This window comes from Martes martes, assembly GCF_963455335.1.
Source record: "Martes martes genome assembly, chromosome: 16".
NCBI lineage: Eukaryota > Metazoa > Chordata > Mammalia > Carnivora > Mustelidae > Martes > Martes martes.
Genome location: NC_137904.1, coordinates 28,794,676 through 28,818,090, shown reverse-complemented (window position 1 = coordinate 28,818,090; position 23,415 = coordinate 28,794,676). Strand labels below are relative to the sequence as shown.

At 38.3% G+C, this 23,415-nt stretch overlaps 1 protein-coding gene across 1 annotated transcript in view; it reads right to left on the bottom strand.

Moving 5' to 3' along the window:
* Positions 1–23,415, bottom strand: part of ACACA (acetyl-CoA carboxylase alpha) — a 236,320-nt gene that overhangs the window by 160,776 nt on the left and 52,129 nt on the right. Inside the window, 9 exon segments of the mRNA XM_080825443.1 lie at positions 1,592–1,755; positions 2,136–2,297; positions 3,194–3,364; positions 7,312–7,521; positions 13,099–13,209; positions 16,601–16,707; positions 18,440–18,538; positions 19,713–19,794; positions 20,604–20,713. Coding sequence (XP_080681569.1) covers positions 1,592–1,755; positions 2,136–2,297; positions 3,194–3,364; positions 7,312–7,521; positions 13,099–13,209; positions 16,601–16,707; positions 18,440–18,538; positions 19,713–19,794; positions 20,604–20,713 — 1,216 coding nt within the window.

The window sequence follows — 23,415 nt, the reverse complement described above, 5'->3', positions numbered from 1 at the left end:
AACCCTCAACATTCTTAATAAATACTCTTGATTACACAGTCTATGTGTTCAGTTTAAAGGTCAAAGAAATGGTTATAAATGCGTGGTATAAGAAAACAGACAACGATGGGGCGCCTGGGGGGCTCAATTGGCTAAGCATCTGCCTTTGGCTCAAGTCATGATCCCGGGGTCCTGGGACTGAGTCTTATGTTGTACTACTTGTTCAGTGGGGAGCCTGCTTCTCCCTCTGCCTGCCACTCCCCCTGCATGTGCTCGCTCTATCTCTCTCTTTCCCTGACAAATAAATAAAATCTTTAAAAAAAAAGAATACAGAAAAAATAGTAAGTACTAGTTCAATTTTTGATAGATATTCTAAAATATCTGAAGTGTAAATTATCTCCTAGAGCCCTACTTTTCAGGAAAGCAAAATTGATTTTAGTATTTTATGTTTAATTAATAAATAAAATAAAATTAATATTCAATGTTTGTTTAGTAGATGTTTAATATATTTATGTTTAACATATTTATATTTAATGTATTTATATTTTATATTTAATATATTTATGTTTAATATATTTATATATTAGTAACACTATAGACAAGTTACATGTGTACAAACTGTGTGTATAGTTCATAGTACACCGAGGACTCTTATGTAAACAATGTGGAGAGTTCCCTTATTCGTTTTCACGTAACAAGCAGTTTAACTTTATTATTTTAAATTAAGACTGTAGGCTGCTTCAAATCTTCCCACCTAACCATAAACCCACTTCATCTTACCTAGGATAAGGTTTTCCAGCTAGATTTTATCTAGATGGCCAATTTTTCTCTAATTCTGAGAAGCTGTAGTTACCCACTCCCTCAGTGTGAAAAAAGGATAAATAAAAACAAACAAACAAGCAGCAGTAGACACTAAAGAAAGGGGCCTACACATCTGAGTCCTAAGTTTTGAAGAAATTTTGAGATTTAACTTTGTTTTCAGAGAAAAAAAAAGACTTTCAAAACTAATACATTAATTTTTTCATCAAATTCGTAACTCTAGTAATGTACTAGAAAAGGAAAAGGGGAAAAGGAATAAATTTTATCCAGAAACTAGACATAAGCCTTCTGTTCTTGAAAACATATATAGCTATGTTTCATAACTATTTTGCATTTTTAATGTATGTAATTTCAAAAGCAAATAAATGGTCTGGATCAGAAAAAAAAAACTTAAGGCTGTAGGGCATTTGCAGCCATACCTTTATTTGGATGACAAATAACAGATCTTATCTATGATTTTATATGGTGCCAAGCTCTTGGTCAAGAATCTACCTCCCCCCGCAAAACAATATTGTTTCTATGGAAAAATGTGATTTCTTTAAAGCAATCAATTTTACAAATTTATCAGAAATATCTGAAATCCTTGAAAAAACTCACAACGGCAAACCATCTGCCAAACACTGTGTAATTGAACACAACATGAATGCAGGGACAACTGAAGATGTGTTTCTTCCAAAACATTGTCCATATCAGTACTTCTGTAGCAATAAATGATTCTCATTCCTAAGCTCACACCTTCACTGAAGATTAACACAATTTTTTTTTAAATGCAATCAGAGGTTCTTATACTCACGAAATTGCTTCCTCTCTGTTTTCTCCCCAGGAAAAGCAGTGACCGAACTGAGAATCAGCAAATTCATGAAGGCCCCCTGCGGCAGCAACACTGAAATAACCCCAAACGTTCTTATTGCTACGGAAATTCAGTTCCTGAACTGTTCCTGAGCTGGGCTTAAAACCCTGTTAGAGAATGAAGAATAGGAGAAACCATAATATATTTCTAAGGAAGAGCGCACTTATATATTCATTGTTTAGGCTCTGTGTTAATCACAAAGGGAAGCAGAAATGATGCACAAAAATCAGAAAGGCTCGAGAGCCAACATTCAGGGCTACAGATCCAATGAAGACTCTGTAATGACAAAAGTTGGATGAAATGGTCAATGGAGCAGTGATCACTTATTTGTCTGCTCGGATGAGACTTCTGTAAACTTCCCTCTCCAGAGGAAGTCCCAAGATTCTTACAGAAGCAGGTCTTCAGATACCATATGGATATTAAAATTCACAAGGAAAAAAATTCACAAGGAAAAAAAAAAGTGTGAAACTTTTAAGTGATGGGTTACCTCATCTGGATTTTCACTGGTGATCCGAGCAGCAATAACATGGCCCCTTGGACAAGGAACGTGAGCAGAATTTTCAAAATCAATGGGAGCATCGCCCCAGGGAGATACCCCATACATCATACGAATATCCTTGATTCTGTATAGAGGGATCCCCATAGCAATCTGAAAAGAAAAACATCACTCATTTTTTCAAGGGTATTTTCCTTAAAATGTGGAGGTTAACAGATTACCTACAAGATTTTTCATTTTAGTAGCCACCACCTAAAATGTTCTATTTCTGTTGCAGCCTGTGTTCTACAACACTCAAGTAAGGAACCCTAAGTTGTCTGTGTGTTTGCTGATATCGCTCCATTAAGGGAGCAGGATTCAAATACATAAGGGGAAAGTCAGCGTACGTGACTATCCAAGAAGTTCAGACAACTAAGAAGTCCTGTGTCATAATTATTTCATGATTATTCCCACAAACCACTGAGAAAGTATATAAATCTTTAGTAGTTAATGGGAACCCAGAAGGAGCTCCCATTGTGGGCAAAGAACGTGTTCGATACAAATGATATCAAACCTCACCATTAGCCATTACTGCCTCCCATAACATTTGTTTCCTGGGCCGAATGGAGAAAACAAGATTGACAACATGCACTTTAAACAGTACAAAAATAAACAAGTGCTGCCAGAGTCTTGCCAGGAAAAACATTCACCACCACTCTGCTTCATTACAGAACACAAGTAAAAAAAGGAGAAGAGGACAAAGTCATAAGGTTTTTTACAATTAAAGTAATTGAATAAAGCAAATTATTTTAAAAATTTCTTTCTAAAATATGACAGTTTCTCCCAAACATGTCTGGCCTAAAAAACATGATAGTACTACTGGATTTGTACCACATCAGGAAAACCAACCCACACATCACAACCCATACAGCACGAGATGAACACGAGATGAGACTCTTGATAGGAGGTGCTTTTCTCTTAGCAGACACCGGTTAAACCCGTTTCTCAGGCATCTTGGACATTCAGAACTCCTGCAGGCAACTCGCTCAGCCAAGATCAGGGTGATTCACCTGGAGTTGTGCTGCGGGGAGGTTGACATCAGCCACCATCTCTGTACAAGGATGCTCCACCTGCAGCCGAGGGTTCAGCTCCAGAAAGTAGAAGCTTCCATCCTGGCTGTAGAGGTATTCCACAGTCCCAGCACTCACATAACCAACCATTTTGGCAAGTTTCACCGCACACTTGAAGAAGAAACGTAAGTCGACGTAAGTATCTCAACCTTGACCAGCTGCCGGACTACTGTAGCCCCTCCCTCTCTCCCTGACTCAAATGTCCACCGTTTTTAAGTGCCTCCAAAGTCTTTCAGCCACACAAGAGTAAATTTCACTCTCCCCCGCTAAGACATGAATGGCAAACTCAATCCAGAGCTGGGAAAACCGTTTCTCAATTGGGATCACAGGCAACCTCACCCTCTCAGCTGTAAGTGTATGCTGGCAAAAAAAAAAAACCCAAAAAACAAAAAACATACCACCATGGCAGACTATTCAGTGTGTCCTGGTTTTTAGTATTCCTAGTCATCATCCTAGAAACATGGCTGTCCAGCTAGAGACTAGACTTTGTAACCTCTCTTATAGCTAGTGACTCAGTTTTGACATATGTAATGTCAGCATTTGTGAGTAATATGCATAAGCCCTCAATCAGGTTTGGAAAGGAAAGTACTTTCCCTCTATTCCTAGCTTCTCCTTTCCTGTGCTCTGGAACACAGTCACAACCATTCAAGCCAGTTTCCACCATGCAGATGAAAACATACTAAGAACGACAGAACAAAACAGAAAGAACCTGAATTGCAAGATGACCTCAGGAAGCAGAACTGTCCTACCAACCCTGGAGAGCTCACCTCAGATTATGATGGAAAGGGAAGAGAAACTTCTACTTCATCTAGGCCATTTTACTTTAGATCTTTTATTAAACTGCTTAACCTACTAATCAATACAGAAATTGTAAAATACAGGTAGGATGCTACTATTTAAAAAAATTAAAATATGGGATCTTAGCTTAGCAACAGAGTAGTGGGTAGCAAGGAATCAAAGTGGGTAGCTTGAATCAAATCAAGCAAAAATCAAAATAATCAAGTGTTTGATTCCAACAATGAGGTTGGGGCCTCATTGTTAGGCATTAATGAGACATTCAGTAAACTGTTTTCCACAATAAGTTGGACATCAGACAACACACCAAATAAGCCCTAAGAAAAAGTTAGAAAAAGCCAGACTGTGAAAAAACCAACTGCTTTTATACCCCAAAACCAGGTTAGATTCTCACCCTGAAGAACCCAATATCAAAGATTGACTAATAGAGGAAAACAATGTATCTAGAAATCTTAGGAGTGTGGTTACTCCTATCTGAAGCTGGCTGGAAGCAAATAATCCAGAAACTGGATTTTTGAATCCAGTTTGAAGGAATTGTATTTCTTTCTTTTTTTTTTTTTTTAAGATTTTATTTATTTATTTGCCAGACAGATCACAAGTAGGCAGAGAGGCAGGCAGAGAGAGAGGGAGGAACCAGGCTCCCTGCTGAGCAGAGAGCCCGATGCAGGGCTCGATCCCAGGACGCTGGGATCATGACCTGAGCCGAAGGCAGCGGCTTTAACCCACTGAGCCACCCAGGCGCCCCAGGAACTATATTTCTAAACATACCACAAACCTGGCCTTGAAAAGCCTGTGATTGATAACGGGAGTAATATTTGTGACTCCACTCTTGCACCAGCTCTGCCAAAGAAGGCATAGTCTCCGAGGCCCAATCACAAAAAAAAACTCAAGGAGGAAGAACTTCACAGGGAGCAAAGCCATGTACTTCAGGGATGATGGGTAAGGGATTTACCGCCAGAGAGCAGAACCAGAGGCAGAGAAAGGGCTAACTGAAATCATCACAATTCCTGCCTAGAAGGATCTGCTAACTGCTATGGGCCAATGATTATTGTATATTTTTCATTCTTCTTTTTTCCAAATGGGAGTTATCCTGTTCATATTCCACCACTGTATATTGGGTAGATGCTGGAGGGAGGTGACCGGGGTAGATAACTTGTATTTTAGGCCACTGGCCCATGAAAAGCCACATGAACATTTAATGCAGAGAACTGTACATGACCTAGAGATCTTGGACTCTGAGCTGACTGTAGTAAACTCTGGACTGATGAGATTTTGGGCTATCTTCTTTGGGGAAAGACTAAGTATGCTAGTGAGAAAGTAGAGTGAGAAAAGGAGTGTGAAAAGATAATGGGTAGCCGGAGGAGCAGAGTGAGGCAGATTATTAAATGCCCTCCAGTGATTTTTCTGTGTGTCATTCATCTAGTAATAGCATCTCCTCAATTTCAGCTGGGTATATGGCCACCCAGTTAGTGATTACAATTCCCAACATCCCTCACAGCTAGGTGTGATTGTATAACTGAATTTTACCCAATGGGATATGAACGGAAGTGATGCGGGTAACTTCTGGATCACATTTTTACATGCTTGTCCTCCTAGTCCTTTGTCTCCTCCCACAGGCTACAATATGAACCTCATCTTGTGAGGAAGCTTTAATCATGAAGATAATAACACCTTAGGGCAAGGGTTAGCAAACACTTTCATTAAAGAGCCAGATAGTAATTATTTTCAGCTTTGTGGTCTATGGAGTTTCTGCCACAACCACACAACTCTGTCATTGCAGCGACAAAGCAGCCAGATCAGACATAAATCAATTAGCACGGCTGTGATGAAGTAACTTTTTATTTACAAAGAAAGCTGGCAGGTTGGATTTGGCTAAGAAGCTGTAGTTTGCTGACCCCGTTCCTAGTGAATGGCAGGGCAATAAACCCTGGTATCAATTCATTTCACAATGATGGTGAGAATGAGAAAGAGAATTTATACCTTGTTTAAGCCACTGAATTTTGGAGGCCTCTTTTTTTATAACAGTTAAAGAATGATTCTTAATAAATTCACACAGTATAGGAATTAAACTTCTAACACAGATGACCATATATTTAGCTTGTTTGAAATTCATGAGAAAAGAGATGGAAAATATATTTCCAGTAAGATGACTCAGTCACTATTCCAGAAAAGATCATGTTCAGACCCATAAACTACAACTGTTTCCAAGGGATCCTGCAAGACTGCTGAGAGATTCTTTTCTACACAAAAATACAGAATATATAAACTTTAGAGATGTGTAGAGGACCTTTCAAGAGATAATGGATTTGAATAAATACATCTGAAGATTCAAAGATAATCAACTAGAAAATGGAACTACCCACTTATCATGAGCTTGTTGGAAAAAAAAAAAAAAATCAGGGGTGCCTGGGTGGCTCAGTCAGTTAAGCATCTACTCTTGGTTTCAGCTCAGGTCATGATCTCAGGGTCTTGAGATTGAGCCCCATGTCGGGTTCCATGCTCAGTGCTGAGTCTGCCAGACTCTCTTCCTCTAGGGGTGCCTGGGTGGCTTAGGTAATGATCTCAGAATCCTGGGATCGAGCCCTGCAAAGAGCCTGCTTCTCCCTCTGCCCTCCTCCTTGCTCGTGCCTTCTCTCTCTCTCTCCCAAGTAAATATATAAAATCTTGGCAAAAAAAAAAAAGATTCTCCCCTTCTGTTTCCCCACTTGTGCATGTGCTCTCTCTCTCAAATAAATAAAATCTAAATCTATCTATCTATATATCTATCTATATCTATATCTATATATAACAGTAAGATTAAAACTCCCCCAAAATTTCTTTTCTTTACCTCTACTCAAAATAGTACACTAGGGACACCTGGGTGGCTCAATCAGTTAAGTGTCTGCCTTCACCTCAGGTCATGATCCTAGGGTCCTGGGATCAAGTCCCACATTAGACTCCTTGCTCAGTGAGAAGCCTCCTTCTCTGCCTGCCACTCCTCCTGCTTGTGCTCGCTTTCTCTCTCTCTCTCTGACAAATAAATAAATAAGATCTTTAAAAAAAAAAAAAGTACACTAATTTTTTTCAAAACCGTGAACTGATTGAGAGCCTGAAATGTTTAGAGGGAGAACAGTAGAATCATTTGTCCTTTAGGAAAAGGATATAATCTTATCAATTATCTAGAACCACCATTTGAAATTTCACTATTTTCAGACTGGTATATGAACTGAATGAGCAGTAGTCCTGTGTAAGAAAAAAAAAATGACAGCTTTTCATATACACACCTGTTCCATATGTTCAAATACTGCTGGAGTAGCGATAGCAGCAGGTGCTTCCTCAATAATCTTCTGATGCCTGCGTTGTACAGAGCAGTCACGGCCAAAGAGAGAGATAGCATTGCCATACTGATCTGCTAGGATCTGTACCTCCAGATGACGAGACTGTTTGGCTAGTCTCATCACAAATATAGGAGACCCAGGGACTTCAGCTTGAACCTACATTAGGAAAGGAAATAAAACAAATTCTTAAGTGGTAAGCATTTTTTTTTGATCCTGATAAGCTGCTTCAATTTCAACACGCAGATGCCTAGAAGTGTCAGGGACCACATGAATTAGCAGGAGTACAGCAATGAATAAAACATAGTTCATGCCCTCATCTATCTTTAAGATCCTACATTCTTTGTTATGTAACCAGCACTACTTGGTGACTAGGAAACACAGGAACACCCGGTGTGTTACAAAAGTGAAAAAACAAAATAGTTTGAAAAGACACACACACAAATCCCACAGAAGGGTAAAATCCTGCCATCAAATGTAGACAGTCAAATGAACGCCCTGCTCCAGATGAGGTGCTTTCTTGGTTCGCATTACATCATCACGGACAGTGTTGTGCTCAAAGGACTTGGATATTCAGCGCTGGGGCACACTGCCACCAGAGATCGAGTTCTACCCTGGCAGGTGTTTTATTGTAGCACTTTTAAAGATCGTTCAATGTTTTCTGGCTCCCACTGCTTCTACTGAGACGTCATGCTATCGATCATATTGTTACTCCTTTGCAAGTAATCTTTTTATAGCTTCTTTAAGATCTTCTCTCTTTTTTTTTTTACAGGGGTGGTGAGGTAGCAGAGTTACTCCGGTTATCTTAGATGTGGTTTTCTCTGTATTTGTCCTATGGGGCTCACAATATATTTTTTTTAAATCTGTGCTTGGTATCTTTCCTAAGTTCAAGATAATTCTTAGCCATTATCTCTACAAATACGGTTTCTGCTCCATGATGTCATCAAATATTGCTTCTGTTCCATCCTCTCTCTCCTCTTGAGATTCAAAGCCCATGATGCTAGATCGTTTCACTGTATCCCATATGTCTTTTATGCTGTTTTGCTATGTAGCAAGTCTCCCCAAGACTCAGGGGACATCATTGCTGAGGACATCAATCATTTTATTTGCTCATGATACTGTCCTCATCTGGACAGTTCTTCTGGACTTGCCTGGGGTCATTCGTATGCATATCATCACCTGGTAGTTCAAGTGGGCTGAATGGTCTCACTCAAATGTCTGGTGACTTGTGCTGTCGGCGGGGAGGTCCAGAGAGCCTTGACTGGAACAGCTAATCTCTATAGCATGTGGACTCTCATCCTCCAGTGGGCTAGATCAGGCTTCTTCAATGCAGCATTCCAAGAGGGTGAGGGCAGAAGCTGCAAGACTTCACAAGCTCTAGGCTCTAGAATGTACATGACACCACTTTTGGCACATTCTAATGGTTTAAGTAAGCCACAGGGCCAGCTAAGACTCAAGGGGTGGGAAAAGAGATGCCACCTCTTGATGAGAGGAAAGGCAATCACATTGCAAAAGGATATACATACAAGGATGGGAGGAGTTATTGCGGCCATCTCTGCAAACAATCTACTATGGTCCACCCTCTGGCCACAATAATTCATATACCTCCCACATGCAAAATAGACTCACCCCCTCCCAAGACCCCCAAAGTCATCCAATCATGGCATCAGGTTTGACGTCCATTTTCTCATGAATCATGTCCAGATGCGAATGAGACTCCTTGGGAGCAGCTCCTCAGGGGCAGTTTCTCTTGATCCAACGATCTGGGAACTAAAAAGACAAGTTATCTGCCCCAACACCCCCAATATTTAATGATGAGATGGGGAAAGGATAACTGTCAAAGATACTCCTGTTCAAAGAGAAGATGGGAAGTACACAGCAGTCACTGTTCCATAGTGACTCTGAAATCCACATGGATACAGCTTGGGTTCCCTGACTCTAGGGACAGGAAAATTTTGTTAGGGTCCTTGTTCTGCAACTTGGGAGTGATCTCCCTAATCCATGGCTCTCCTCTGCTTTTAGCTCTGCCCTCTTCCCAGCCCTGTTCTCTGACAAATCTTTTTATTAGAAATGACTGGTATTTACAGCTGAATAGCTTTCTCAGTCTGCTTCCTGTTTATAGAAGTTGAAGACACAGAGCCTCTATGAAGTTTGAACTACCCCTTCAGACCCTTTGGTATAATCATCAATACAAGTTTCTTGAAAATGTTGTGGGTTTCCTATGAATCACACTGGGGGATTTACTCCTTGCCCCAAAAGATCTGTAACTTTTCTACACAGATATCTCTTTACTTTGGGCATATCAGGCTGCTGTGGAATAACACCTTTAAGATTCTCTGAAGCTCTTTCCTGTTAACTGAGAGGGTAATCTACCCAGGAGTGTCTTAAATATTTCTGAGACCTTAAAGGATCTCACAGGTATTCTTGACTTGGCCTTTACCCTGAGGTCATTTTTTACTTTGAGATTCTTTTGCCAGGTGGAGACTGGGAATGAGAAAAAGCTGTATTTTCAAACTCGACAAGCTTGAAACACCTTCATTAGCTCATCTCTCTCATATAGTACCTTAGCATAAGTAACCAGAAGGATTTAACAGATGCTTTCAACACTCTGTCTAGAGATTTCCTTAACTAGGTCCATGAGTTCATTAAATACATTATCTTCCAAGTTACCTCAGGCAATTGTTCCATCATTACAGAACACGTGTTAACCTTTTTGTCAGACTCTACTAACAATTGCCTCATTGCCTATCCAGCCTCCACTAAAAGTTTGTTCACCATTCCATTCCTCTGGGCTTCATTAACCATCTCATCATTTTTTCAGCCTCCACCTATGAGCTAGTCTTAAAGTCAATGTCACATATGTATGTGTATATATATATATATATATATATATATATATATATATATATATATTTTTTTTTTTTATTATTATTATGGCAGCATCACACCTTGGGATATCAACTTCTATGGCAGTTACCCAATGATGCCTAACAAACCAACAAAAATTTAGCAACCTAGGACACTGACCATTTTATTTTGTTTGCTCACAGCAATTTGAGCAGGGCACACAGTCAGGTAGCTCTGCTGATCCTGGCCAGTCATCTGGCAATCTGACTGGGGTTGGATGGTCTAACAGGGTCTCACTTGCATGTCTCAAATACAGTGCTGTCAGCATCCAGGTCTGGGAAGTCTTAGCTGGGACTACTCATCTATACATCATGTGGCCTCTCTTTCTCCAAAAGGCTAGAATGGTTTCTTCACTTGTCAGTCTGAGGCTCAGTTCAAGAGGGCAAGGGCAAAAACTACAAGACCACTTGAGGTTTAGACGTCAGAACTTATATACCATTTCTGCTACATTCTTTTGGTTAAAACAGGTCACAAGGCTAGTCAAAATTCAAAGTGTGGGGGGTGTGAGTCTTTCTTGATGGGAGGAAAGGCAAAAATCATAGGGGTTTGTATAGAGAGATGGGAGGAGTTATCATGATCATCTTTGCAAATAATCTCTTACATGCTCTCTTCTGTATTTTTCATCCTTTTGTCTCTTCATGCTTTGGTCTGAATTTTCTTCTGAGCTATCTTCCAGTCACTAATTCTCTCTTCAACTGCATCTAAAACACTATTAAACTCTTCTATTGTCTTATTTTTAGTTATTGTATTTTCAGTTCTAGAATTTGTTTCTTCTTTAGTTTCCAGTTTTCCAACCAAATTCTTGTCTTTAATTTCCTTGGATACATTAAGTATAGTTACTTCAAAATCCTTGTCTGAAAGATCCATTATCTAAACTCTCTGCAGGTCTGTTTAAAACTGACTTCTATTTCTCTTGATTTTCAGTCATGTAATTTGATATGCCTGCTTACTCTGAAATGGCTATTTGATGACAGCATTTGAAAGATAAAAAAAAAATAATTTGAGGTTCTGGATGTTATTATGTGCTTCTTTCTGGTGGATAGTGACAACAGCAATCCTAGAACCCCTTGCTTGAATCAAAGGTTGAGTATCTTGAAGCTGAGATTTAGTTCCTCTGAAGGCTGGTCTATTTTCAGTTTATTTTTACTCCTAACATATAGTCTCTTTAAGATCCCAACCTAAAATCTGGGAGGTTTTTGCAGGGAACCTTCCTTAGCAAACCCTAAAGGCTAAGTTTTGTCCTTTAAGTCTTTGACTGTTGAAAACTCCCATCAACTTTTTAACTGCTTCTTCTCAAACTAGAAAATATCTCTAGGGAAAAAGTGGCCTCAAATGCCACCTCCTCGTATTTCCTTCTTCTCTTATACTTTAGCCCCATAACTCTTCACTGTCTTGCAAAGTCTCTAATGCCTTGAAATAGACTTTTAAAAAAATTTTTGTCCAGCTATTCTAGTTTGTTCTCAATGGGAGGACTGGTTTGTTATTTAGTTAATCATTATTTGAACTTGAGGACTTTCACGTAAAACTTCCTAATCTTAGTGTTCTAGATTCTTCAACTATTTGATTCCACAGTAATAAGTACTTTTAAAATATCTAAAGGAGTTATACTTTTTAAAAAAATTAACGTCTTTTTTCTTTTACTTCTAAGAGCAAAAGACCTTTTCTTTAGACCCCACGAGGCATTGATCTACCTATGAAATTAGGTAAACTACAAAAGGAATATAAAGAAAAAGAAGGGTAATATTTGAATTCTGACATTCAAAATAGGACAGTGCAACAAAGTAACACCTATCAGTTTGCTGTTGAATGGTTTTTAGAAAAAGAAAAAGGGCAAATAGAAGGTGGCTAGAGACACTAGTAAAATGTAGTACACAGTAAAAAATGCTGGGAAAAAATAAAAACAGTGGGAAGCTAAAAGAGTGAAAGGCCAGAATGTGTCCCAATTTTCCTTTTTCTGATTCCTCTTCTTCTGGTAGGAGAAAAAAAGTGAGTCAAGTATGTGAGGGTAGTTGTAGGGTAGTAAAGAAGAGACTTTTATCTCCAAATTATCTCTCTAAGATTCTGAAACAAGATCATTTTTTTGGCCTTCACAAGTAACTTCTAGTCTGGCCACACCACTTGGCGGCAAATCAGAGGGTTAGACAGAGATTTGAGGTTTTTTTCCTAGAACTCCTCAGTTATAGGATGTGGACCTGCCATAGGGCGCCCGCGTGTGGTGGCCATGCAGCACAGACTAGGATGTAGACTGTGGAGCTGGCCAGGTAGATGGGACACACAGCAAAAACACCGGAGCCTGCAGCCAGTTTGAACTAAAGTGAGGTAAAGTCAATCAGAGAGCCTGAGTCTGGCCAAGCCAAGAGCATCCAGATCAGGAGTTAACCACATACTTTATTTACAGTGCCAGCAATAGGGGGACACAAAAATGTAGAAAGGCATTTTGACTCTTCCTTATCACTATAAGGTCCTATGAACCACTACACTATACAGGGAAGAGCTATCTGAGAAACTGAGCACTTCTACAGAAGAGTGAATGACTATTGTTTGAGTTACCTTATTGAAAAAACCTTATACTGAACTGGACATTGCTAATAAGCAGATAGGAGCTAGAGAGAAAGACTAGAGTACTTACAGACAAAATTAAAAATTAAATATTTTCTGGACATCCAAATTATATAATGACTTATTATCTTTTATTTTATTGAGGTATAATTGACATACAACATTAGTTTTTGGTGTACAACATAGCACTTTGTATATATAGTGTGAGTTAAATCATGTATCTCTGATATACCTGTAAATTCAAACAAACAAAAACAACTTGTATTCTACCTGTCTGAAGAGGTTGGGGAAGTCATCTGCATTGTTGACTTTCCTGATTCCTTTCCCACCTCCTCCTTCTGAGGCTTTGATCATTACTGGATATCCAACTTCCTCTGCTGCCTTCAAGAAAAAGAGAAAAATGTAAGAGTAGTATTAACAGTGTAGGAGAAAACTGGCACTTTCTCCCTTTAAGAATGCTGTCATTGGGGGCATCCGGGTGACCCGCTCTTGATTTTAGCTCAGGTCATGATCTTGAGCCCCATGTTGGGCTCTGTGCTCAGCACGGCGTCTGCTTAGGATTCTCTCTCTCCCTTTCCCTCTGTCCCTTTCCCTGCTTGCATTCTCCCTTTCTCTCTCTCTGAATAAAAATAAAAAAAATCTTAAAAAAAAAAAAAGCTGTCATTGGTAGGTCCAAAAGTAGTAAAATAGAAAGGTCCTAAAGACATAGGCCAAAAGAAAAAAAAAAGTAGCAACATAGGTAAAAAAAAAAGTCATAAAAAGTTGTAGCATTAGGTTGAACCAAAATAAAGTGCCTTTTTTTTGTAGGTTAAAAAAAAAAGAACTGTTGAATACTAGCATTTTCATATGGTTCAACTTATGACAATCCTATATACATCAAAAATAAATAAATAAATAAATAAATAAAACTACATGTTTATGGGGCACCTGGGTGGCTCAGTTGGTTAAGCACCGAACTCTTGATTTCGGCTCAGGTTATGATCTCAGGGTCATAGGATCAAACCCTCATGTCAGGCTGCGCTGAGCATGGACTCTGCTTGTCCCTCTCCTTCTGCTCCTCCCCCTGCTTGCACTGTCTCTCTCTCTCAAGTAAATGAATACAGAAAATCTTTTTTAAAGCTTATATATCTTTTTTAAAGTTTATATATGATTATGCATGCATTCATACACCCACATAACAGGGTATTGAAAGAAAAAGTCTAGAAATACACCAGTGGTAATTTATAAAAGGAAGATGGGTAGATACACTTCCACTTTTTACTGTATTTATTTCTATATTACTGGAATTTCTTATAGTATATAGGTATTCATATATTACCTCTAATTTTTATTTTTAAAAAAGGTGTAAGAAGTTCACTTAATAAAATGCCGGCAGCTTCTGACAACACATAAGATTTAACAAATCAGAAGTCTCATGTATCCGGAAGTTATTTTCTCACTCAACTTTTTATAAAAGATAAACATAAAAAGATACTAAAATATTTTAAAAATTAGGAAAACTAATTTTCAACACATACTCATGTGGCTTTTGCATTCATGACATTTGATAACGATCAGGTAACAATCCTAAAACTTTCTTAAAATTATTATGTATCTGTTAAGGAGGGAGGTAGTTAAATCAAAATATGTCCATCTATTAGAATATTATCAATTATTAAAAGGGATGAGGTGGCTTTTACATGTAACAATACAGAAGATATCTAGATTGTATTGTTACGGCAAAAGTAGAGTGGGGAAAAGTTAACCAAAATTTAGAATAACTAAGTCATTCCTTTGTCAAAACATCCCAGTGATTTAGTTTCCATTATAACAATATCTAAACATGTACCAACAGAAAGAAGGGTAATTTCAAATGTTGAATTAGTTGATTATGCACAGTTCCATCTCTTATAAAATTCTCTTAGCTCTAATCACTTCTAAGCTTATAAACAGATTTAGCCTGATGAAATAGTGTTATAAAAGCAAGTTATCACTGAGTGATAAGTACCAAAGAATCAGCCACAAGTATGGAAAACACTTTAAAAAAATAGGGTAGTCCATAGGATGTCAGTAAGAAGGTAGGTCTTTTAAAAAGATATGAAGGCTCTAAGCACAGGTCATCCACTTAGAATACTTTTTTTAAAGATTTTATTTATTTATTTGAGAGAAAGAGTGAGAGAGAGAGTGAAAAAAAGAGAGCACGAGCAGGGGGAGAGGCAGAGGGAGAGGCAGGCTCCCCGCTGAGCAGGGAGCCTGATGCGGGACTGTCTCAAGGCCCTGGGATCATGACCTGAGCTGAAGGCAAAAACACAACCAACTGAACCACCCAGGTGTCCCTATTTAGGATATTTTAGAAGAATTTTGATATCATGAGGAAAATGCTTATACCTAATAAAAACAGGAAAAGAAACTAGGATTACTAAGCAATATATACATATATACACATATATATACACATATTGAGAAACTAATTTTATACTTATAATAATTATAAATATGGGAATCTATTAATAAAGATGATCATTTTATGATAACAAACTATGAATCAAAAAAGGCTGAAAGAAAATGCATGAATGTGTTATGAATATGTATCTATCTCTGGATGGTGGGTTTATGGGTGGTTTTATCATCATTTCTTTTCTAGCCTTCCAAATTTTCTACCAGAAATTTTTACATTTAAAATTATGACCAGGAAAAAAAGGAATTTTAATTGATAAGCAAAATAGCTAACTCCTTACAAAGGGCTTCTACTCTTTGGCCAATTATAGCAAATAGAGTATAGCGTTTGCAATTCAATTAAAAATATTAGTTATTCTTATTAAGGAGATTACAAGAGGCTTAACTTGAAATGCAAACAAATAAGCAAAATTAGTTGAGCATTCAGTGTTCCTCTTGAATTTATAACACACAAAGTCAAACACGAGTAGTGTGTTTTTCTAAAATAGCCTCTTTCATCATCTACTTGGAAGCGTGCGTAACTGACACTTCCAACTATTTAAAAAGTGAAAGGGGAACAAACAGGAGAGAACGATAAAAGAAAGAACTGGCAGTGTTGGAGAAAGGATCTCCTTTTGCATGGGTTCCTGTTGCTACAAGGATGGACAGAAATTAGACACTTCCAGCCTCTCTTGGCTCCCTCCCTCACCCCTTCCCCTTTGGAAGGAGGAACTGAGCATGCATAGCTCAGCCTCTTCCCCTTTGGGATCAGCCCACTGCACAGAACATATGTTCTTTGTCTGCTCTCAGTGATACAAAGAAGCTGGATGGTAAAAGCTCTGTTCCTGCAGAGGAAAGTATGGAGTTACTCAGCACCGCCAATACCCAGTGAATGAGCAGGTAGAACTCAGATGTTCAGTTTACACATCTGATTGTTGCTACACACTGAAGCCATTTTCACCAACCTATTTGTAATAAAGCTGACATTTCTCTGTCTGCCTGGCTTCTTGGTTCTGAATTTAAGCAGGGGAAAATGTGAACTGTTTGTTACTCCTTCCCCTATCCCCACCCCCACATACACACACTAACAGGTGGTAGAGGGCAGAGTTGGTACTCCCTTAAAGCTGAGTTAGCCACCTAAGAAATGTTCTGTCCAGGGGGGAGCAGTTTGCTTCAAAACAAATTTAAATTATTTTTGTTAAATCTAGGTCACTTCCTTACTCTATAAACTGTATCTCATGTTCTTACAATCCCAATGCCATCACAGGTGTATATCATGAACCAGGCTTCAAATTACTTTGTTTGTGACTCTAACTGGTCAGTTGAAAGACATCACTCCCTAGAGTTTGTAACCTACCTTCAGCCCATCATCCACATCCTTCACATAACCTTTTTCATATAATTCCTGGGGAACATTTAAGATACGTTTTGAAAAATCATTTTCATGCCAGTCCACACGAAGACCTGTAACAGATAACAGTGACTTGAAAGCTGCTATAAAAGCTTCTGTTCTTGTCAATTTTCTGCTATTCCTTCTTTCAAATGCTCTCATATTTTTCCAAAATTGAGGGTATACATGAGAAAGAGGGATGCCATAAAAGCCTCATCAGTCCCTGGGGTTAATAGGACTTAGCTCTGCAGGACCTGGCAACTCATATTCTGACCCTAGAAGAAGCCAGGAGAACTAACAGGGAGCAAACTTATAAAAATGCAAGGACCTACAAGACCAAAAAAAAAACCATGTCAGACTTTTCACAGCAACTCTGCAGACAAAATACCTTCGATTTGTGTGTTCAGGCCTGCTCCAGGGCCAGAGGTCTGGAAAATAATTCAATCCTTATGAGCCCTTGGAAATGGAAATGGCGGTTTTATTGGCCTCAGCAGAGTCATGATTCCATGCTCCCTGAATGTCCCTGTACTCAGCCACAAGGGGAATGCTACAGCCTCTCCATTCAAACAAGAACAAATTCAAACGTTTATTTTAAACTGTTTGACCCAGCAGTTCTGGAGAGGATATTGCAATCCCCCTGGAGAGCCAGAGTAACAAGAGTTCAAATCTGTTCAGCCTCAAGACAATGGTCATTCCCATTTGAAAGAGCTTTTAGAGTATGTCTGCTCCCTGTGCTGGAGTACTGAAAAAAGGCAAGTTCATACTGCTATCGGCTATGATTCACATGGCACTCTTTAAGGGATTAGTCAACTATAAATCATTTCAAGAAAAATTTTATTCTTCTGTATGCCTAGAAGAAAGGTTGACTACTGCCCTCATTTTCTGCATCAAGGGCAAAGGAGAAGTTGAATGGTATTAAACAGGCAAAGCAAATCACCAGTAGATAGTGGGCTGGCATTAAGAAAACACTGGCAGGGACGCCTGGGTGGCTCAGTTGGTTAAGCAGCTGCCTTTGGCTCAGGTCATGATCCCAGCGTCCTGGGGTCGAGTCCCACATCGGGCTCCTTGCTCGGCAGGGAGCCTGCTTCTCTCTCTGTCTCTGCCTGCCACTCTGTCTGCCTGTGCTCGCTCTCGCTCTCTCTCTCTCTCTCTCTCTGACAAATAAATAAATAAATAAAACTTAAAAAAAAAAAAAAAGAAAGAAAGAAAGAAAAAGAAAACACTGGCAGGCAAACATTTGAATAAGCTGGTTTTAGGTTTTTCTTAGTGATCCAGGTCACCCCTCAGACAGGTTCAAAGGCCTAATTCTGCCCAAGTCCACCTCTGAAGAAGATTCTAGCCTACCCAGAGCAGATCCCAATCTACTGAACCATGTGAGTTTTCCTAGAGTTTCTCCAAATTCAAATTAAGTCCCCAGATCACTTAAATCACTGTTTAGCATCTGTGCATCTGGTATAAAATTTATATTCCTAAGACATGATAAAATCACAGGTGTATTAATTAAGCTAGGAAATATAAGATACCAGAAATCAACCTCGATTCTATTTCTTATCACATATCCGAATACATTTTCTTTTTTTTAATTTAAATTCAATTAGCCATCATATAGTACACATCATTAGTTTCACATGCAGTGTTCAGTAATTTATCAGCTGCATATAACTGCCAGTACTCATCACATCATGTGCCCTCCTTTATGCCCATCACCCAATACATTTTAAATAAAGTTAAGACTTAAGCCACAGTCCCAAACATCATACTGAGTTTTTCTGTACTTCAAAATACAAACAAGAAATAGTTTCTTACCACTGCCACTCCAGGGAAGAGTCGGGATACCTGCAGTTTGAGCCACTATGGAAGATGCAATCTTATCCCCCAAAGCCCACATGGCCTGGCTTGGAGGACCTGAAAACAAGAAAAGAACCGTGACTGTAATATTCTGGCTTCATCTCTGTCACACAGATTTTGTCTTCTATATAATTATTTTTGTATTTGTCTTATCTCCCCTACATTACATATTATGGAGATCATGATCTTGATTAGGGGAATTACTATGTTATGACTTATTTTTGTACCCTTTATAGAACCTAATATAGTGAGCTCTTAGCAGAGTTCAGTATGTACACTGAATTAAATTCCTGACAAATCTAACTGATTTTATCATTGTTCATGATCCAACTTCACCAAGTTAGCAAGGTCTTTTTTTTTTTTTAACCAATCCTAAAATAAGGACTAAAAAGTCTGGGGTTCAAGTCTGAAATATGCCCTCCTTGGTCTTAGGGGAACCCAAAAGGAAGATTTATCTTTTTTTTTTTTTAAGATTTTATTTATTTTGACAGCAAGGGAGAGATCACAAGTAGGCAGAGAGGCGGACAGAGAGAGAGGGGGAAGCAGGCTCCCCGCTAAGCAGGGAGCCCAATGGGGGGGCTCGATCCCAGGACCCTGAGATCATGACCTGAGCCAAAAGCAGACACTTAAACCACTAGCCACCCAGGCACCCCAGGAAGATTTATCTTTAATAGGGTTTACAAAACATAATCATCATTGTGGAAGATCTCTGAGATAAAGACAGAAACCCTTTGAGCCATATACTCTTGATTTCTCTCTCTGCTATATGGCACAGCAGAAAAATCTGAAGAAAAAGCTCTCACTTACAAGAATGTTACCTATACACTTAAATGTGAAGGTGCTGATTCATATTTAAGGGCACAGTGCTAGGGTATCCTAATACTCAATTATCTCTGCTACATAAAAGAGACCCTTTCTCTACATATTTTCTTAAAATTAAGGGCAAAGTTTAAAATGCCAGTGTTTTGGAAATCAGAGCCTTTTCCATATATCATGGAAAAGAACCTGGGGACAGAAAAGACAATCAAAATGAAGAAAGGTAAGTAGGATGTAAGAAATAAGGAGGAGAGAAAAAAGAAAAAGAAATGAAGAGGGTTACTCTGAGAGTTGTTAACTGACGAAAAATAAGAGCCCAGTGCATGTTAAACAGAAGAAAAGCAGAACATGGAGTGGAACACGGGCAAAACTGACAGAACCAGAAAGACAGGAAGAGTATGTCAGAAAGGCTTACCCATGAAGGCGATACCATTTTTCAAAAGTAGTTCTGGGAGCTTGGGATTCTCAGAAGCATGACCCCAGCCAGCCCACACTGCCTATAAGGGAAGATAATATGATTTGTTCTTAAAATTCACACTAAAAAAAAACATGATAAACTGTGTTACTCTCTACAAGACTCGCCCTACTCCATGAGGTACAATAGCTCCACAAGAGCCTAACACTTAGTTCAGCTTCTATGCTTGATTCTTGGCAAACTTTTTAGAGAATAAGAATAAGCAGTCCATTGTGGCACAACCTCTGAAGAGGTCAAAATAAGCTGAAATTGATATTAAGATTCAGCTAGTCTTGCTGCTCTTTAGGAAACTCAATTCATAGCCTTTCCAGTAGGCTCTATAGAGCCCTTTCTAGAAATATTGGTTTTCTTTCACAGATTCAATTACTTTGGCCACCCAACTCCACATTTATATCCAGTGGTTATACTGCCATATAAATCTCTAGTTTTTTTCTCTCTGGGCTTTAGGACATTTACCCTAAATTTCCTAACACAGTATAACAGGGAAGAAATAATCTGCTTCTACACCACCATATTCTGAGCTAAGAATATTCCACTGGAAACAGGAGCTTTTACTTACTTGAGATAGTTTGAAGGTGAAATGGATAACATAAATAATCTCTGAAAGACCCTTACAAACCTTCTGTCTGTATTGTTTATTTTACTTTTGACTCATTCATTTTTTCCACCTCTCTTTTCCCGATCTGTTATATCCCACATAAAAAAAAGCTTTTATCAAACTTTCAACAAAGATGTTTTATATAAAATTTAAAGTTCTTCTCTGGATAGCCTCTTGCATTTAACAGTCAGATGGCTAAACCTGGTTTGAAAGGACACGCTGGCATCTCTTACTTGTACAGGAATCCTTTTAGCAATATCAAGAATTAATTCCACATTTGCATAGTTGTTGTTGTTTGGTCCTCCCGGCACCGGTACATAGTGATCTGCCATCTTAATATATTCTGAAAATGCAAGCAAATTAACAGACACACGATTTATTTTCAGAAATATAACAGAAGAGCAAAACTTTGTAAAGGACAGATACCATCACAGGTAACGACAGGACAAACTGCATTAACAGGGTAAGTCCCAGGACCACTTAGTTAGAGGTTCTGACTTTATTAAGTCACGGGCACTAACATGTGCTCATCTCATATTCAGGAAGCTCTTGTACTAAAACAGCTGTTCTCAAACATTTCACTATGTAACCTTTGAGAAGAGTCTTTTAAGATCTCTGTATCAAGGATGACTTGTCACTTAGAGACCCCTGTACAATTATTATATTCTGATAAAAAGTTTCAGTCCCGACACCTTTTATCTCTAAATTGCACTATTCTCCAAGAAAGCCCTTTTTCTGGTGTAGAGCCCAGACGAACTGGGAAAAGAGGGTAGAGCCTGAAGGGTTTGTAGACTGGATGAACAGGAAAGGTCAGTTACAGGCAACTAGCAAGTGCTGGAAGAGAGTTGATCTGGAATGTTGGAAATGGCAGCTATTTGAAAGAACTATTCAAAGATAACTTTTTTCCCTCCCTGCATTTTTTTTTTTTTTTTTTTTTTTTGCTCAGTATTCCCTGACATCTCTCTCTTCCCACTCTGGCAACAAGCGTAGTAGTCCGCTACAGAGTGCAGTAACTATACTAAGCAGTTTACATATATTACATAATACTCAAAAATCCTAAAAGTGATAGGTATTATTGTCACCTACTTTACAGGAAATTGGCTTGGAGCAGTCAAAGAACTTGCTCAAGGTCCATCTCTACCATATTTATGCTTCTTCTATCTTGTTATTAATTTTTAAAGGTTTCATGTCCTTCTAAAAAAAAATTCCAAAGATACAAAGGCCTGAAGTTTGTTCAAAAGAAAAACAGGTTTTTTGTTCTCTTTGACAATAAAAGGGAAAGCATGTGAACCATTAACAAAAATTAGGCAATATATCAGGATGTAATAATACTATTTTTTAATAGCTGAAATCACTTATTGTCCCACCACTCAGAGATAATCAGTTTATGCTCTGTTGTACTAGAAACCATAAATTGTTAATCAATCTAACAATATATTGTGGGTATCTTCCCATACGTGACAGAGAGATACTAATACATATTTAATATTTTAGATATATTTAATACATACTTAATATTTCAATGGATAACCACTAACTTATTGTTGAACATATGGGTGATTAATAATTTGGAAAATATTAAAATAATGCAGTGACGAATATCCCCATACTACTGTCCAATTATACCCACAGGATACATTCCTAGAAGTACAACTACTAAGTCAAACGGTATCCACATTTTCAAAGATTGAACCACATTAGACTCTTATTAGCAACATGGGTGACAAGTTATCTGTACTCTAACCTATATTAGATATTATCAGTCACTCTATTTATTTATTTATTTGAGAGAAAGTGAGCAAGAGAGAGCAAAGCAGGCAGAGGGGGAGGGAGAAGCAGCCTCCCCACTGAGCAGGAACCCTAACACGGGGTTCCATCCCAGGACCTTAGGATCATGACCTGAGCCCAAGGCAGACACTTAACAGACTGAACCACCCAACTGCTCCTTATCACTCTTTAAAATTTTACTAGTCTTACAAACTAAAAAATCCCAATTGACCATTGTTTTGCTTTACATTTCTTTGATTACCATTAGTATCAAATTTTTCCTTGTATGTTTATTGTTCCTTTTTCATTCTTTTATCAACTACCTAATTCATGTTCTTGGTTCATTTTCAACTGAAGGGTGTCATTTTCTCTATTATAGGTAGACACTCTTTGCTGCAAAGTGTTTTTCCAGATTACAATTTGTCTTTAACTTTTTATCTGCTAAATAAAAATTTTTATGTAGTCAAATTCATCCAACTTTTCTACTGTGGTTTAGCCTTTTCTGAAGTTCCACAGCCGTGGGTACAGAAAAGAAAGTTACATGAATTGCTGACCTACATCACACATGCTCATGAATGTACTACAGTCACCAACCAACAACAGTTCAGAGTTCTACACCAATCAGTTTTCTATTATCACTACTGCAGACATGAAATTCCCTTTCATGCCCTGGTAAGTAGAAGAAAAAAGTATTTTATCTTATCCACATAGCTTGGACTTCTCCATTGTCTCCCGGTTCCCAGTTCCATAATTACCACTAGAGATGCTATTCTAGAGAATAGTCACAAATGAACAAAACTCACCTCAAAAGAGAACCCTTGGTTCTTTACCACAGATTGCACTAATCATCCACATCTCCAACTTTCCCAATAATGAGCACAACATAAAAAATATGCAACTGGGTTGATTATTACCACCCTCACTGTCAAGCAGGCCTGCTCCCCTGCCTTCAGGTCTCAGACGATGAAGTCCTCTCCTCCTGTGAAGAACCAACTCTTCCATCTAAGGCTCTTTCTTCATATTCTTTTAAATTACAAAGGTAATGTGTGTTTTACACTGGATTCCTATGATGACTGCACAATGGTACAAATTTACTAAAACTCATAGAAATGTGAACTTTTTACGGCATATAAATTATATTCAGTAAAGGTACTAAAATAATTAACATAATAGAAAGGTTAGAAAAAAGGAAAAATTATCCAAAATATTAATTCCTTAATTCAATACCACTAGTATTATAATCCTTTCCAGAGTTCTAATTTTCAAATAGCTTTTAAA